Below are 19217 nucleotides of genomic sequence, written 5' to 3' on the forward strand. Positions count from 1 at the left end.
TCTGATATGTACCACTAGATGGTGAGCTAAAGCCACACTCTTTCCACTCCGCTGAAAACACCAAAAAAAAAAAAAAGACAAGTTGCTGCTTATTTTGCATTTTATCTCAAAACAGCAAATCAAAAATCACAACACACAGACACAAACAAACAAGAAAACAAATGATGACGTATTAGATGTTAAATAACTTTCCGGGGCCCAGATGAATTGTTTGACTAACAGAAACAATTACATTCGTATTTCAATCCTTTGCTATAGTTTCAAAAGGTGCTAAAGGAGCACAGAGAAGAAGCTTATTAAATAATAAATTGTATTTATGAACCTAGTAATGACTCACTATACTGTCTTCTCACCATTTGATGAATCATTTTTAATGACAAATAACTGCTGAGTTGTAAATAAGCCCTTGCTCCTGATCATTTCATTGGTCATCATTTTCCCCATGAAATAAACCAACATTTTACTGGTTCATTAAATGTTTTGATGTTTTCAGTATACTTACCTTCTGTCTTGTTAGCTGCTGTGTGCTTGTTTTGTTTCACTCTCTGCGCCACCTTATGTTGGATTTCAGCTTCATAGAGTTTGCTGAACTCTTTTTCATTAAACTCACCATAACACAATCCTGCCTGTTTCCTGTCTACTTTCGGGTCCTCCATCTCCACAAACCATGACAACAATATTGCTTTAAAATACACATAACAGAATTCATGTTCATAGTATTGATATTTTAGTTCACTTGTAATGCAATTAATTTTTTATGTCAAATTTCCACAAAAAAATTGTCTAACAAACAATCTTACATGTAGTTTAGATACCTTTTTTGTCTAGTTTAGTTCACTTATACTTGAGGCCTCTTCTGGTGCTTAGGTTTTTTTTTATTTAGGTACTCTATTCATACAGTTCAAATTTGTAATTTTATTCTATTCTTTTGCATTCACTCTAGTATGTCAGGTTTCGAAAAAAGGTTTTGGAGGCTACTTTCTCTGGATAAGAAGGATGCAACCCTGTTTTGTGGGGGGAGATTTATCTACATCAGGTATAATTACACCAGTAGAGCTAATTACAGAGAATAGTTTGTCTTTGATTAAAACAGAGCCAGGATGGTCTATGTAATAATTAAAAGGTCACTCATGTTCTTTTTAAACCAATCCTGTTATTCCCAGGGCTGAGCATGAGTGGGACTCTGAGCAGTACAGAAACCATCTGCTGCCACCGACACTGGAGGAGAAATGAAGACTTCAAATCCACACGTGCTAGACGTTCACATTAAAGCTCTTGTTACCTGTCTAAATCTCTTGATTTTCCTCAGTGGATCGCTTTGCATGTCTTTGTCTTAATCAAATCAGTGCTGTTCTTCATTCTCCTCATTCTGCTGACAGCTATGTAGCCTGTTCCCCTAGTCATCACTTAAGTGTTTAACTATCTAAGAGCAGGGCTGAGCATTTCTGTGAGATATATGGTTTTATGGAAGAGTAGTGAGAATGTAATAATTGGTTTAATTTGTACTGTCCTATTCTTTCTATCCTTTAATAAGTTTTAAAAATCAGTTGAAAGTATATTGCTGTGTCCTTTATTCATTTTTTTAACAAACACCCTTTTTCCCCAAACACTCTTTCTATTGATTTCCAAATCAATACATCTTAAGATTTCCCAAATAAGATACATTTATTTTTTAATTAACCTATTAATTAATTATATAGATATATATAGATATATATATATATATATATATACTGTATATATACTGTATATATATATATATATATACCGAAGACCAATAGACTTCGGTATTTGAAGTCTAGTGGTCTAACAGACTATGACGTGGGCTCCGCCCCCATGAGGGATTAGAGCAATAAACAAACAACGTTGCAGAGGTAGTGAAACTCAATGCGATACATCTTTTGAGTAGGTTTTTCCTTATTAGCCAACACTAAGGCCAAGATGACGTGCATGAAAATTCTCCAGCGAGTCCTACATTAGTTCTGTAAGGTTATTAGCGGGAAACAATGGCGAAATCAAAGTTAAAGTCCAAGACTTTTGTAGCCAGAGGAAAAATGAGTCTCATTGGATGTGAGTGTGAAAGTTGTGTCCGACGCATTTTGCACGTACAAAACAGGTGAGTATTACTTAAATAATACTGGCTTGTGGAAATCTGCCATCAGAAAAATGCTTAAAAATAAACAGTAGCATAAAAAGGTCCTTAAATGTAAATATTGCAGTTACTGCAGCGTTGTCATGCTGCCACAGAGCTATCATTGGAATTTATACAATGGTAGCTCATAAGGAAGTCATGCTTCCTTATGAGTGAAGGAAGCAAAACGATCTTCACTCATTGATCTTAGATTTGACTATCATACTGTGTCATTATGACAACAACAGTTACCTTCCTGCAGAAGAACATGTGGTAGTTATCCTGTATCACGGTTTCATTCAACTGGACATGAGGTCGGCTGCAGGGCTTGATCCATTTCTTGCATTATTCCAGACTGTTTAGGTTTAAGAAGTGCAATGACTTGTATTCCGCCTTCTACATGCTCTGGGTGACGGCTGATAGGATTGCATGCTCCCTACTGACAATGTTTGATCATGATTTCATATTATTTTCCTAGAAATCTCTATGACTGCAGCAGGTTAGGGATGATAAACCCTAGCTACGATTTTGCAGGTTCAGTTCCTCCAGATAAGGGGCGTGGTCTTCGGGACATATTGCGACCACCAATTGGTCAGTTGCTGACAAACTGAATGATTGACAGGTGGCATTATATCAATTCTAAGCAGTTCGGGACCCAATACTGACTCCTGCTGGAGTTAATTGTGTTTTCAGACATAACAATCATTTTATTTATACCTACTATTTATTATATGATGCATTTGGAAGAGATTGATCAGTTGTATTTTGCAATTATATACACTTTATTGCTTATACTTTGTAAATTACTAAGGGCAACTTAGTCACCATATTATTTTCAGGAAGAAGGATCACAACAAAATGAGTGACTTGGTGCTATACTGACTGGGTTTCAGCCTGAGAAAACTTTTTTATCAATTGGCAAAGGAAAGTAAACTGGACTATGCTGTTTTATAACTGGGATTAACATAGAAAACATATAAAATAATTTTAATCTGTCTATGTAATAAGATTGATTTGATTATATTTAAGTATATCATTTGGGGCTGAACAGGGGCACAGTGATTATTATTTCCTTGCAGCAAGAAGAACAAATCCTGGTTTTGAATCAAAACTTTTTCTTTCTTTTTTCTTCCAGTGCATGCATAGATTATCTCTAGGTACTCTGGCTTCTTCTCATAGTCATAATGCATTGGTGTTAGAGGAATTATGATCTTGACTCTGGATTAGAGAGATTCAACCCTGCCAATCTAGAGTTTGTTCAAAACGAAACAATCAAATTTTGTGCGAGTTCCGACCAGAGGTGTGACCAAGTCACTGTGTTGCAAGTCTCAAGTAAGTCTCAAGTCTCTGTCCTCAAGTCCGAGTCAAGTCTCAAGTAAAGACAGGCAAAAGTCGAGTCAAGTCTCAAGTCAGGAACCTTTAATTTCAAGTCATTTCGAGTCGTTTTTATTTATTTTTTTTAATAATTTGCAATTATACATAAAATTCAAATATTAGACCATTTGTTCTTTTTAAAATATGTATTTGAGGTTCATTTGTGCTGCAGCTACGTACACATACATACATAAGGAGAGAGGAAAAACATAGTGACGGTCTGCGCATATTGATACGGAATGAGTGAAATTAATTAATGACGCCACTTTATAAATAATGTGTTTTAAATTTTAAGACTTTGAGTAAAAAATATCAAGTCTTTTCAAGTAAACAGCTTCAAGTCGAGTCAAGTCCCAAGTCAATGGCATGAAAGTCAAAGTCAAGTCCGAGTCTTTGAGCATTTTTTCAAGTCAAGTCTCAAGTCGTGATTTTAACGACTCGAGTCTGACTCGAGTCCAAGTCATGTGACTCGAGTCCCCACCTCTGGTTCCGACCATGTGAAATACACGTACTATGCATTTAATAAAAGGGGTTTGTCAAAAGTATTGACAGTGCAATCCGATAAAGATTTTAAAAACAAAAACTATTTGAGAGCATATGCATCATATTTATTCCAAGTTCTCCTTTTGAGAATATCATCACAAACTGAGTCATTTTGATCATCAATCATTTTATTTGATTTTTTTCTAAAATGCCAGATACATAACAGGATTTGAGAATAAATCCAAAGTTGAGTGCACAAAAATGTTTCACTGCAGGCGGTTTATATACAAGAATGAAATCAACAACTTTTTTTAATTACAGAATTCAACGGCATTAATATTTAGAGTCAATTTTATTCAACCTAATAACGTTGACAAGACTGGATTCATTTGCACAGAAGATATCTCTTAAACACGGCACATTGATTTAATGTACAAATCAGTGAATTTTGCTGAGTTGAAAGTGCATCAAAGACCACTGTATGCTCTCTTGCTTTTTAATTACATTAAACAATTAAACCATGTGGTCTCATAAACAGACCTGCATCTGTGAACTTCGAGAACGCACACCCCCAATATCTTCCACAGATATTTATGCAGAAAATTATACTGGTTAGCAATTCCAAATTGATTGTACCAACATTGAATGATATTAGTGTCATTATAATATGAGTCATCAATCATGATTCTTAAGCAGCTTTGTTGTGGCATCAAGACGAGTTGCCACAAACGTCTGGCAAGAATTAACTTGTAAAAAAAAAAATTCAGTTTAAGTGTACATTATCAAGACAAATTAAAATACCAACTTGGAGCAGCTCTTTAGTTCACTCTTTCTGTCTGCCAACAGTTTTCTGGAAGTGTCCCTTTCAGATGCTCAAATATGTACATTTTCCTAAAGAGACAACGTATTTGTTACGCAAGTGAACAATCTGGACAGAGAGCAATGAGTACAAACATAACCTTTGAATATTTATACACTTTTAATTCACCGAGCCTCCTTAAAACGTAATCTGGTGATGATGCCTCTACTGTGTACAAGGTACAATGGATCTGAAATGCTATAATTCAGTTCGACACTATGCGTGCGATGGAAGAGAAGCCAAAAACACTTTCAAACTGTTTAAATAAATAAAATTAAGTATGGAACAGACTATTTCTCAGAACAGATGATTCATTTAGATACATGAGTTACTTCATCCTCTCCCCCTCTCAATCCATCAGTAGAGAATAATGAAAGTGCTCTTGTCAAACCTGTAAAAAAATAACTTTTACACCACAACCGGGCTAAAGCTGGAGGGATTTTTGTCACAAAATTCTTGACAAATGTTTTGTTTATTGGTGGTCCTCCCCCCAGTCGCCCTGCTGCTGCTTGTCCCCCTCACCACCCATCGGCTGGATTAGTTGTCATTTGTTGAAAGGAAGGCAGGCAGGGAGGATGACTGTGGAGCAGGCTGGGCCTGCCAAAGGCTCCGCCACCTCTCCTTCCAGCTCCGTCCACGTTCCCTTCTCTGGGCTGTAGCAGATGGTCGACGACTTGTAGGCACCCTTAGGAAGGGGAAAATCAGACCATTCCTTTTATTCCTTTCAACGTTTGGATTTGTAACCTCAATCTTGTGTTTTATTGGGATTTCATTTGATGGACCAACACATATTTGGGAGGCGGAAAATGACGAATGGTTTTAAACATTTTTAAGAAAGCACTTCTGAAGATTACAGCATGTATTAGTGTTTAATCCCCTTTACCCTGACAGCCCTAAATAAAATCCACTGCAACTGATCCCCTTTAGAAGTCATTTAATCAGTAAGCAGAGTCCACATGTGTGTAATTTAATCTCAGTATAAAATACTGAGGTTTGTTATCAAAACTAAAAGGAAACATAAATAATTGTAAATAAATAAATAATAGTAATAATAATACAAATATCAAGCAAAATAAAATTTTAACAGAATAAGAAATGAAATCAGAAAACAAAGGCTGGCCTAATATTTCAGGACAATTGTTATGATACATAAATTTCTAAAACATACTTGCTATTTGTAAAAAAAAAAAAAAAAAAGAAGCATGAACGAATGCCTGAAAGTTTGAAATGAACAAGACTAGCTTAAAAGAAAGTCTGGCTATCAGGAAGCAAAATGTGATAATATGAGGGCCAAGTGTCAAAGTGAATTTTTCTATTATCTTACAGACTGCTTTACTATGAACTTTCAGAAATGCAGCATACTTTGGAAAAGATGGACAGCTGTGTCCGTGTTTAAATGTATAAGTTTGATCACATTCCCTCTGCTGTCTGCATTTGTCACATTGCATTTTTCTAACAGTAATTTGAAATGAAACTAGAAACAGTTTACCAAGAGAATGGTGTGTTGTCAACCACCATCAGCCACTGGATATAATATGTCTACAGTTTTCTGTTTTTATTTACTGTAAAGTACATTTACTACCATGCTCCAGCTGTAGCCACCCACGAGGAAGATGCTATCATCCAAAACGGCGCAGCCCGGACCGCTGCGGCCCTCGAGTATCGGTGTCTGGAGGATGTTCCACTGGTCAGCTTTTGGGTCGTAACACTCAACCAACATAACATCTAGATGGGAGAAACCTGTCCACGCAAAAGGAGGAAGAAAAGGAAGAATGTGTAAACTGTACAGACATTCTATATTTTACAGTCAACCTTATATTCTGAGATTAAAATAAAAGTCTCCCAGTAGAGAAATAATTTTTTTATTTCTGTGTTTTCTCTGTTTTCTTTCTGCTGTTTTTGTGTGGGCATGTTGAAAAGGACTATGTTAAGTACCTATGTGAACAAATCTGTATTGAGAGGAACACAAATGAACAAGTAGTTCTGGTGTCATCTGGTTGCACTGCCTGGCAACTGGCACAAAAATCTAACAAAAAATATAAAGTAGTCTTCAAAAATCAAATAACGTTAAGTTATGAACAACCCATACACACTGCTGGAACACATTCAAGTTACCAACATTTCATTCTAAACCATACATTTCTATAAAAACAAAAATGGACAATTTAATTTCCTTTGTCTCTTAGAGCCTGTAAGGACAGTTGCAAAAAAAAAAAAATGCTTGCATTTACTTTCTGTCTGCAGATTCAAAGATTTCTTTATACCATCAGTTCTGTTTCAGATTTTGCATTCTCAATGGTAGAATAAGGGTTCACAAGGTGATGAAGGCCAGCACCTGGACATAGTAGCCAAACGATTTGTGTCGCGACCCTTCATCATTTCCTGAAAAGCCTGAGCGCTCACCTTTCAAATGGTTTCCACCGATGGCATACAGACGATCGTTCATCCCAGCCAGGACGTGAATGGCGCGCTTTGTGTTCATGTCTTGTTTTCTAGCCCAAACATCCATTACGGGGTCATAGCAGTAGAGCCAGGACACATACTCGCCATTATGCACTCCACCTGTAACATGTAATCACAAGCCTGTGTTGTTAATACAGTCAAAATATAACTTGGTTGTAAAAATGCAGTGCTTGTGCTTTGCACTATACATAATGAGGTAAAACCATTCAATGAAAGAAATGCAAGGAATACCTAATGATTTTAAGGCATGGAGAGAGATTAGACATTTTTGATAAAATCACATTTGCCTCTATAGGAGTATATTTGGATCTTTTGCTGAGTAGATGCTGCTTTTTTTTTTTTTTTTACTCTAATAGAACATGATGTGTCACATTTAATGGCTGCTTCTCCCATCTGTTTTGTTCAAACAGGCTGGTGTCTTTGTTTGCATGTTTTAATGTTGCCACTATGACTGCAGTACAGATGAGTCAGTGGTACTAAGATCTGGCAGAAAAAGATAAGGTTTCAGTTTGTGACATTCTGCATTTGAATGACGAATCAAATAAAAATGAAAGGCCCCTGAAGCAAACATGTACTTTCAAAACAAATAATACCAGGAACCAGAGTGGTTGTGAAGATTTTACATTAACATGATTGAGTAAGATTTTAACCTACCTCCTTTTGTGTTAATAAATACATCAGAAATTTGTACTTGCTTGTCCTGCACACTCTAATACTGTTCCCTGAACACATCATCCCCACCGCGAAAATAGGGGAGACGATCTGTTTTTCAGAGATGGAGAGGTGGGATAGAGTTGATAAGAATATGGATGTATCTAAATGCAGCACAAATCCTCAGTCAGCAGGATGAAAATATGGTTGAATACTATAGATGAAAGCATATTTGTGAGTTGAAATGGCTCAATTGAAGTCTTAAATCCAAGTGAAAGTCTTTAGCAAGACTTGAAAATTGCTACTCAGAAAAGCTCTCCATCCAAACTGAGTGACCTGTTTTGCAAATTGCAGAGTAATGTAGGGATCCTGCGGTGGTGAACAAAAATACAGTCCACACTTTGAAATCTTTATTTTGTTTGAATTACAGTTTTCAGCTGTAATGTGGCAAATATGAAAAAGTTCAAGAGGGATGACTACAGTACCATTATAAAAGCATTGCTGTTTTAACATTCATGTTTTATTTTATATGCTTGTTTCAACACAGGTTTTTAAAATGAAATTATGTTTATACGTTTCAAAGGATGCAACTGTAGATATGCAAAATTTACTAGACAGAGCTGCTTGTCAATGTTGTTTGTGGCTGCATTTAACAGTGGAAAATATGTGGGGGTGTGCAGCTGGATTATGACGTCTTTTATTCTGACTCACTTTAAACTTTTTATAAATGCAACATTATGATGTTCCTTTGCCTGAAGTGTAACATATGTTATTTATGCAAGATTTTTTAAATGTAATTTCTGAGCTTCTGTTTCAGTAATAGTTTGCAATTCAAAGTGGTTTATTGTGATTAAACACCTGACATCTTCTAGCAGAAGTATGCCTTGTAAAGCAAATGACTGGTAACCATTCTTTACAGGTAACCTATTTTTCCTGACCTGATATGTAGATCTTGCCATTATGCACTGCTCCTGCATGTGCAGCTAAAGGCTGTGGCAGAGATGACACGTAATTCCACTCATTCGTCTCCAGGTTGTAGGACTCCACGCTGGAGAGGTAGCCCGTCTCATTCCGACCTCCAATTACATACAGGTGCTTATCCAGGCGGCAGGCAAAGAAACTGGCTCTCCTGAGGAGGAGGAGTCAAACATGCAACATCATCTCTCTATAACCCCTATCACACTTTTATGCTTCTGTCTTCTCTGTTTTGATGGAGGGGATGAGAACATAGGAAATTAACACTCTCACATCTTTATACATATAAACTGTAGCATGTCATGAGATAAGTCAGACCATCGCTGATTTTTCTGATAAGTCGAAACCATGTGTCTACCTTCTCCATCCATGCGGTTGGTCTTCTTTGTCAGTTTTGCAGTTTTGGTTTCAATAAATTCGACCACACAATTAGGATACTATTTTGAGATATCCTTTTTGGAGAGCAAAACTACCCAGGAACAAGTGGCTGTTGGCTTCTCCAAATGCCAAGCCATGACTTGTACACCACAGTTGGATGCCACTGCTTTAGAATCAATACAATTGCAACAATGACTTTAAGTGCTGCTTCAATTTAAAGGTAAAACCTATCTTGTGAGCTAAGACCTGTGTTACAACGTGAAAGACATTCAAGAAATGCTGTATGCTCTTCAAACTGTGAGCAAATGTCTTTGGCAAACCATTCTTTTTCTGGAGTGAAAGAAGCTGCATTATGCTAATAGTTAAAAAAATACTATTTTTACTCAATTTTCTGTAATGTTTACAATCAGCTCTTTTCTAAACCTGTCTCTTTTCAATTTAAAAGAAAAAGTTACAAACCTTTCCTGCATGGGAGGCAGCTGAATCCAGCTGTTGAATCTGGGATCATAGCGGCTGACAAAATTTGTACTGTGCTTCCCTGAAAACAAGCGAACAAAAAAAGAAACCAAAATAAATGAAACCATTCAAATAATTTCATTTTTATTATACTAGTTAAAATTATTTAGTGAGAATAAAGCAGGACCAACGTCAAATTTCTTGTTTGTGTACATAAATTTGACAAAAAAGGCTGATTCTGCCTTTTGGGGAAAAAAACTATAATTTTTTTTTAAAAGATTAGATTTAATCTTCAGGCTTTGAACAGTTAACACTACCAGTGTTTCACAAAAAGTACTGGTAGCACCATAAATATTCCAGTGACAACTGCAGTTCCAATTAATGACAAGTGTTTACTGGACTGTTGTTTGCTCACTAAGAGCTGATCTAACCCTCGAATGAGTGTTTACAACCATCTGAAGGTACATCACCTTTGACGGATATGAACCAATGCAAATGTAGAAGAGTGAAATATTTGTTGTGACAGTATTTTGTGATGGTGCTGTACCGTTTGGATTCCACTGGTCCTCTCCACCCAGCAGCAGCAGGAAGTTCTCCACCTCTACCACGCAGTGATGAGCACTGTTGTAAGGCATTACTAAATGGCAAACAGAAAAACAGGTCAGTTACTGTAGTGTGTGGTGTAGCGTCTATTATACTGCATATTACACCTTTTCTACTGTTCTGGTATTTATAGTCAAGCGAGTAAAACGGGCTGATATTCCAAGGTTTTTGCATATTTCAGAAAGTTAAAATTAAAACCTATTAATTGCATCGAAGCAGTTATGAAAATTTTGATTTTGCACATGTTGATGTTGAGATGAGAAAGGATGATTCAAGTGCAGCTTTAATTATTGCAGAGTTGGTGTTCTGCTAAAATATGCCACAGCAGTAGATCTTCCAGAGATATGCCATGTCGCTCCAATAAAGATAAACTGCAGAATATCATGGTCTTTTTTTTTTATGTGTTTGACATTAGACATCCACTGCAGCTGAGGGAGGATTTTTCTTCTATGTATGTTTTTGTGCTCCATGTCTCTCCTCCATCTCCTTCTGCTGAAGTGACCCCATTGAGATGTAGAGAAATGGTCTTAGGTGACAGTCATAATGAACATGATCGTGTTCACTCAATAAATCTCGGGCCCGGTGCTTTTTGAGCACAAATCAGTGAAATGTTAAAGCCCACCTGTCTGTCTCCATCAGTCATTTCCACTGTCACCTCCCCACCGCCTGATGGATCACAGTTGCTGCAAAATTAGACAGCCTTGAATCTCATTTCTTTCCAATTGGCCTCTCCCTGCAATCTCACTCAGGCTGGATGACATGTGCTGGTCCTCTATGGGAGGGGAAGTCTCAGATAGGAACTAATGCTACATATGCTAAACACAGCTTTATCTCAGATGAGGGGGATTAGGCTGCTTGCCTTCAGTGCACCTCAAAGAGAGGTTCCATACACCTGCCAAATTCTCTCACATGCTATTTACATTATCATTCAGTCAGCAGTATATAGGACACGGATCGTCAGCTTTTTATTTAGTATCTAGTGCCTGTACTTGCAAAATAAAAAATAAAAAAATCACGCTGTACTGATGCAGAAGATTATTGGTCTACAATGTCTAAGTGTCAAAGTTTAAGGTATTCCAAGAAGATCTGAAAGATTCTGGTGAATGTTGAATAGTATGAGGAAAATAAATAATAAGACAGAAGGAGAAAGAGCATACCAATCATGACTCCTTTATATAGACGTGACCTTGTTTCCATATTTTGTCACACCACCACTATACAGTTCAAAATATCTGAATAGAAATGTATGTGCTACACCAGGTGTCCAAAGAGCCAGTTTCACTTTCAGTCCGGTAAATCAATGGTTTAGAGCCACTGTTAGAAAAAGATAACTCGATATTTTTGATATCTACTATAGGAAAAGTCTTATCTTTTTTGAAGATAACATTTTCTTTTTGAAGAACCATCTATTTATTTCTGTGTTATTTATTTTTTTCTTTTTTATTACTAAAGAAAAACAACACTTTTTCAAAGAGAGGATTTATGCACTTTGTCATACGTGGAAAATAAGTTAAAAGAATTCACTAAATAAAAGCACATAGTGGCCAACCTGATGACAAGAAAAATAGATCTAAAAGTATATTTATTGTCATTTTGTGGTGGAAATTAATTGTGGAAATAACTGAAAAACTGTTAAAACACGCATTTGTTTGTATTTTTATACTAAAAATCAACAGATGGTTTTTAATAATTTTTAGCTAAAATTATCTAGAACCAATGTTGGTTCTTTCATTATGGGATGAAAGAACCACTCACAGCTCTGAAGCCGCAGGTTGCAGACTCCTGTTCCAATTATAAGTAATAAAACAATTATGGAATGGAAGGAAAATTAGACATTGTTTTCTTTTTTCCCCAACAGAAATGTGAAAATTTGGTGTGCATACATATTGAGATCCAATAAATAAAACTGAGTGCAACCAAACAAAGGTAGGGACATATAATAAAAGCTACTGTTCGGTGAAGGCCTCAGAAGGTATTTTTAGAGAAAAAAACTGCCTCATAGAAACAAAGACACACACCAGATAGGTCAGGGATAAAGTTGTAGAGAAGTTAAAATAATACATTTAAAGGTCTTACAAGCATAGTTCACTTTCTCATCTGAAAACTTAAATAATATGGCACAACTGCAACTCTACTGATATATGCCAGTCCACCTAAACCACAATTCATGGCAAATAATTTGCAGTCCAGGTTGTTGGGAAAATGTTGACAGAAGAACTTTAGCTTTTATGAAATATAGACAAGAAGAAAGCCACTGTCATAAAAAAGCCATAAAAAACCTTCTGTAGTTTGTAAATATGTAGAAGAAAGTTCTTTGGTAAGATGAGACCAAAACAGCCAAAAAAGTAACACTGCACATCACTTTGAACAACACCATGAAACATGGAGGTGGCAGCATCATGCAATTGTTTTCTTCATCAGGGTCAGAGAGGTTGGTCGGAGTTGATGGTAAAATGTCTGGAGCTTAAAACAGTTCAATTCTGAAGGAAAACCTGTTAGATGCTGAAATGACTTGAGAAATGAATGGTTGTGCATCTTCAGCAGGAAAATAACCCTAGACAAACACTCAGAGCTGCAGTGGACTAGTTTAGATTAAAGCATATTTGTGTGTTAGAATGGTCCAGTCAAAGACCAGTCGTAAATCCGATTAAAATTCTTTGGTGAAACTTGAAAACGGATGCTCTACTTCTAATCTAGCCGAGTTTGAGTTATTTTTTTGGGAGGGAAAGGGAAATAGTTTCAGTCTATCAGTGCACAAAGCAGTAGAGACTTTCCCCATAAGACCTGCATTTGTAAAAGCATCAAAAGGTGGTTCTACATAGTATTAACTGAGAGCGGCTGGAAATAAAAAAAGTACAACTTTGTCTTGGGCTATCCCATGTAATTCTCTAGAAAACACACTGATGTTTTCAGCAGTAATGTAACAAAATATGAAAAAGTTCATAGGGTATGAATACTTTTGCAAGGTGCTCTCTCTCTCTCTCTCTCTATCTCTCTCTCTCTCTCTCTCTCTCTATATATATATATATATATATATATATATATATATATATATATATATATATACAGTACAGACCAAAAGTTTGGACACACCTTTTAATTCAATGAGTTTCCTTTATTTTCATGACTATTGACATTGTAGATTCACACTGAAGGCATCAAAACTATGAATAACACATGTGGAAATATGCACTAAACAAAAAAGCGTAAAGCAACTGAAAATACCCCTTATATTCTAGTTTCTTCAAAGTAGCAACCTTTTGTTGTGATTACTGCTTTGCACACACTCTGCATTTTCTTGATGAGCTTCAAGAGGTAGTCACCTGAAATGGTTTTCACTTCATAGGTGTGCCCTGTCAGGTTAATAAGTGGGATTTCTTGCCTTATAAATAGTCATGAAAATAAAGAAAACCCATTTTAATTGGAAGGTGTGTCCAAACTTTTGGTCTGTACTGTATATATATATATATACTGTATATATATATGGCCATTTGCTCCCTTCCTTTTACTGACTCCTCTGGGTCAACAGCCATTCAGGGAGCAGAATAACCAGGTGCTCTACAAGATGGGTATCACTGCAGTCTACAATAAGCTCTAGGGCTCACTAGAGGGAGTCAGAAGCCTCTGCATAGAAGCCACAGTGTTGGCTGGTTGAATGATTTCACAGCTAATGCACCACTGCTGCTTATATGCCTTTAACACCAACACGATCAAATCCTGCTAAGGAGAATTCCTTTGTTCCACAAGGAAACATGCCGTCGTTACAATCCTTGTTTTAGTTTTTCAGGGCAGGTTGTTTTAAGAAAGGGAGACAAATTTTGCCCATTAACGTAGGCTGACTCTCTCCCTGCCTTTGTCTTGTGTTCAGCCACGCTGCTGTGGGTACACTAGATGGCAAACTTTCCACTAGAATCGGCAAGCAGCAGGCATCTCAGACACAGCGAGGGGAATCAGATTCTGCCTAAATTGTGTTGATGAATGTCTTAATCAAAGGCTGTCCCTCTCAGGTTTCGCCTCATTGAAAAGTTATGATTGAATGTTAATAATCTTCTATTCCACATCCATTGTGAGGAAGCTACATCAGGTGGTCACTGATGTGTTAAGGGGATGATTTTGCAGTTTTGTCCTTCCACTTGGCCACGGACCATTTGAGAGTTAACTTTTTAGTCGTGAGCGTCAGAAATCCCTGTTGACCTTTTGCTTGTTGCAGTTTATGCCTGTGAGTGTGAGTTTAATGAGAAAATGACAATATATACACCAGTGAACTTCATATGCATGCCTCCGCTGGTAAAAATGAACCCTTACAGACCAAAAATGAGCTAAAACGGCAGACTTTTTTTTTTTTTTTGCTAAGACAGCTTAGGAGTCATAATAAGGTGAAGACGAGAAGAAAAACACAAATTAAAACAGATGCACTTAAGTTTGAACTCCTCCACCCACCTCAAAGAGACAAAACACAGAGCAGTGGATGATATGTATGAATGGAGAAAAGCAGCTGAGATATGACTCCGACAAAAACAAGGGACAAGAACTCAATATGTCCAGCGATGAGGATGCAAAGGAGAAATGTAGTTTCCCAGTCGCTCTGCTCTTGACCTTTGCAGTGTGGCAAAAATATAGTGGTGAGACTCAAAAGGTCAGAGAAGACAGAAAGGCAGCAGACATATGGACACTCCAAAGAGGTGAGAGCAGTATGGATGTGTTTGCACATTCCCAAAGGTCTCAAATATATCCTCTTCAGACCCAACATTTCTTCAAAGAGACACAAAACATGACAAGTTTGTTTAAAGATTATGATTAAATTAATATATCTCTTATTTGTGGTATCAAGCCAATTAATATGTGCATTAACTCAGCTTGTAAGTGACACAAGGTCAACAAGTTGACTGCCACCCCATGCAGCAGTATGCACAGTGTAATTTAATCCAACCATTGATCAATGTGAGCAAAAAATCATGTTACATTTAGAATCTATCGAGGGCAGATGTCATTTCTTATTGTTCCGTCTCTGCCTGCAATAGATCATTAGATCCCAGCAAATCTCATCATGCATCCCGCCAGCGTATTTCAGCAAAAACAAGGGAACCCGGGCATGAAGCTCCACAATGCTGTGAAGTCACGCTCTGATTAAAAACTTATATTAAAAGTGATGGTGATACATTATTACCTGAAGGATTTAGGGAACTCCTTACTCTCATTTTCTGCGGAAATTAACCCGTGTTAAAGTCATCCACAGGAACAACTATTTCTCATCGTAATAGCCACTGAAACAAGACGCCTCGGGTGCAGAGGAGGCGAGAGCCTTTTGCAAACTCACTTGTGAGGATCTTCCATGTCTTTTTGTCGTCGTCATAGTACTGGACCAAATTGCTGGGGAGACGATCGGGTCCAGGAGGCAAACCACCCACCAGGAGCAGCATTCGCTTATTGGAACGGATTCTGTAATGCCAAAGGTGGAGGTTTTTTAAAAAAGGAAAAAAACAAAACCATTCAGGACATTTTTTTAATTATTTAATGTAAAAAAAAAAAAAAGCTTTTGTTTTGACTTTTAATTTCAATCTCCCTACAACATAATATTATAATAAACCTTGTGAGCAAATTCATTACAATTAGCCAAATTTGCTCAATCGCCTATATATCCTTATGATGTGTTACTGAATGGTTATTGTACACTAAAGATGCGTTTTCAATTAGCTGTGAAGCGAGGATGGTCCTGCAGGGTGCCATGCTGGAGGCTAAAAGCACAGCACAGAACATAAACTTGACTATACACAGTCTCCATTTCATTGGCTACAATCGTTCATGTGACTTCTCCAACCCAATTGTTGGATGTTTCCTGCTTTTCGTAGATCAAATATAACCTGAAAGTGGCACCCTTTACTGCAAATTAATTACCATTATTGGATTCTAAATTATACATCACTGCAGTTCTATAAATTTATCACAATATGCAATGAAAACAATGAATGAAGCTCGTCTTTATATTCAGATGAAAACACTTTTTCCTTCTGCTCTGTTGTTATTTTTTCACACTTGGGTAAATCGCTGTTGTTTCAGTATACATCTCGCAATATGGGAGCCCTGCAGAAATGTTTTTGGGGTAATTCATATGCAAATGAGGTCTTGGACATAAATAATAGTGATTAATTGAGAGGTGAGAAACACTGCCATAATTAAACTAATTATGAGGAGTCTTGATTTGTTGCACATTTGAGTGACTATGTGGGAAAATATTTATTATTTGGATAGGGAAGGAATAAATATAGGTTGCATTATGATAAAAAACACTAAAGTACAACACAGGACTAACATTGATTCTAACAAACAAAACATTTTATAATTTTAAAGGAAAATAGAGAAGTTTTATAAAATCACTCAACTTATTGCAAATACCTATCTACTACAAGCTGCTTCTCAAACTGCCAATCCAGACAAACATGAAGATAATGTGTGGATAGTTTAGCATAAATACTACATAACTTTCCCCACAGGCTAAAGAAATTGCTATAATAAAATATGCAAAATTAGCATTAACCTTTGTTACATTTTTTTCATGTAATTTCAATTCCAGGAAAACTCTTTCATTTGGATCATAAATTCAGTGCAATTACCCTGTAATTACCATGGCAACAACTCAATTTCAGCATTTCAGGCTCTGCTTAATAAAGCCGCTTTCAATCAGTCACAGAAAATTCGTGAAGATTTTTACATCTCGTCCACATTCATTTAAAATGAGTAATATAAACATTTGAGGAAATAATAAAAGGTTTTTTACATCTTGGTTTGACACATGTCTGCTTTGCTGTTATGAATGAAGTGCAGTAGAGAGTACATTAAAGCTCTACACAGCTGTCTTGTGTCAGAGGAAACGCCCCACCATCTTCATAATCTGACCATCAACCCTCAAAGGTCTAATTGGTCTCATACGCTGTAGTAGTTTCATTTGTTGTTATGTTTCAGCACCATAATTACTCTCACATCCCGCAGTTGTTTGAATTAATGTCTATGAGCTTATATCTTTTTTGCCTCTGTTATCCTCACCTGCTTGCCATGGTCTGCCTGCAGTGCTGTCTGAATGGCATCAGGTGGTAGTTCATGGCATCCAGCAGCAGTTTCTGGCACACGGGGTCACTCCTCATGAAGTCCACAGATTGCACCCTCTCCACGAGCTCTGGGGCGGGTATGAGGGCAAAGCGCAGCCTCTTCATGAGGTCCGGAGCGTAGTGCATGCGCGTCTCCCGGTCATGCTCCAGCCAGAGGACAGACATCTGGAAGAGAGCCAGCTCTGACTCCACTGGCGGAGGCAGAGCATCCAGCATGGCGCACATCTCCTCAAAGTTCAGCAGCAGTACATCCTCCACCAGGTACTTGTTGGCCAGCTTCTTGGTCTCATCGAGCCCGTGCAGCGCGGCAATCTTGCAGATTTGCTTGTAGTTCTGAACAGAGATCTGATCATTGAGGAACTGCACACTTAGCTTGGTTATCTGGGGGATGTTGAGGATCTTGCTGACTGAAAGCACCTCTTCCACTGTGTCCAGGGAAAGAGTAACATTGGCAGTGTAGAGGTACTCCAGCACTAGCCGTAGTCCGACGGAGGAGCAGCCCTGTAGGACCAGGTTGTTGATGGGCCTGGCACTGGTGGTCACCAGCTTGTCATCCGGGGAGGACGAGGGGGTTCCCACTGCTACCCTGATCCCCCTTGCTTCCCTCATTGCTAATCACATTATGGGAAGAGAAGAGGGATCTGAAATACTGTGAGCAGGATGCCAACACAGCTTTGTGGCAGTGAAACTGCTGTCCCTGGGCAGTTAGAGTCACATCACAGAAAAGCTGCTTTCTCCACAGGAGGTTGAGCCCATGCAGCAAGGTGTCACTGTGCGTTGGGTCAAAGGTGGATGTTCTATCACCCGATCTGGACATGACTTCCTGACTGTAAACGCCACCTAGGCAACAAATAAGCAATGCAAGCCATTTATTTACACACCAAACATCTGCACTACAAGAGATTTCTCAATAAGTTGTCTTCCATCCGAGCAGCGGGTTAGGAAAACCTGCCGCCAGCGCGGCTTCTGGCGCCTCCAACTTTGGGATCTTGGTCGTAAAGCAGCAAACAGAAACGCAGCAGTACTTCCCACAAAGCGCCGCTCTTATGCATGCTCAGCTGAAGTGCGAGATGCCTTTAAAGCCGGAGACGGAGCTCGGCGTGGAGCCGAGGAGCCGGAGACGCTGCGGCGCTTTTCCTCTCCTTAGCGCGGCTGAAGTTGTCGAGGGGAACCGGAGGGGGGAAGAGAGAGCCGCCTCCTCCGCCGCGTTGGACCCGAACAACATGCAGCATCCAGCTATCTTTTCTCCAGTCTTAGTGCACACACCCCTCACACTGAGGACATTACACTGATTTACGGAGTCAAATACAAAAGCAATTAGTTTGTCTCCGAGCCGTCAGCAGCAGCAGCAGCGGCAGCAGTGCGGGCGTAAAACGGACGTGAGTATTCGGATAATATTCGCATAAATGCATCTCTCGGTAAAGTTAAAACACATTACGCGTCGCTTTTTTGTTTCTATTGCTTGTACACAAGCTGGTTCGGTGTGCGTAAACTTGGACCCAAACATGCCGTTGCGTTGTCCCTAAAAGCGCCTGTCACAACTAAATGATGTGAGCAGCTTTCCTGAGAAGGGAGACCAAACTTACCTGACTTCTGCTCTTCACGCCAAAAAAAGAGAAAGAAAGTACGGTTCAGGGTCCAAATATCTCCCCAATATTCCTTTGTTCTTCTGTTTTTTTAAAGAATATCCCTTTCCTTTAAACTCTTTGTTCCGAGGTGTCTCCAAATAACCATTGATTCC

General features: G+C 38.1%; 1 protein-coding gene across 1 annotated transcript; it reads right to left on the reverse strand.

The window, feature by feature from the left end:
• Positions 1 to 4155: 4155 nt before the first annotated feature.
• Positions 4156 to 19045, reverse strand: klhl14 (kelch-like family member 14). Its single transcript, XM_032564353.1, is given in 9 exon segments — positions 4156 to 5532; positions 6430 to 6587; positions 7251 to 7409; positions 8900 to 9090; positions 9774 to 9852; positions 10318 to 10407; positions 15691 to 15812; positions 17415 to 18053; positions 18055 to 19045. Coding segments are annotated over 9 exon segments (1818 nt in total). The 5' UTR covers positions 18294 to 19045; the 3' UTR covers positions 4156 to 5391.
• Positions 19046 to 19217: the final 172 nt, after the last annotated feature.

Source organism: Xiphophorus hellerii, chromosome 6, assembly GCF_003331165.1.
Source record: "Xiphophorus hellerii strain 12219 chromosome 6, Xiphophorus_hellerii-4.1, whole genome shotgun sequence".
Classification (NCBI taxonomy): domain Eukaryota; kingdom Metazoa; phylum Chordata; class Actinopteri; order Cyprinodontiformes; family Poeciliidae; genus Xiphophorus; species Xiphophorus hellerii.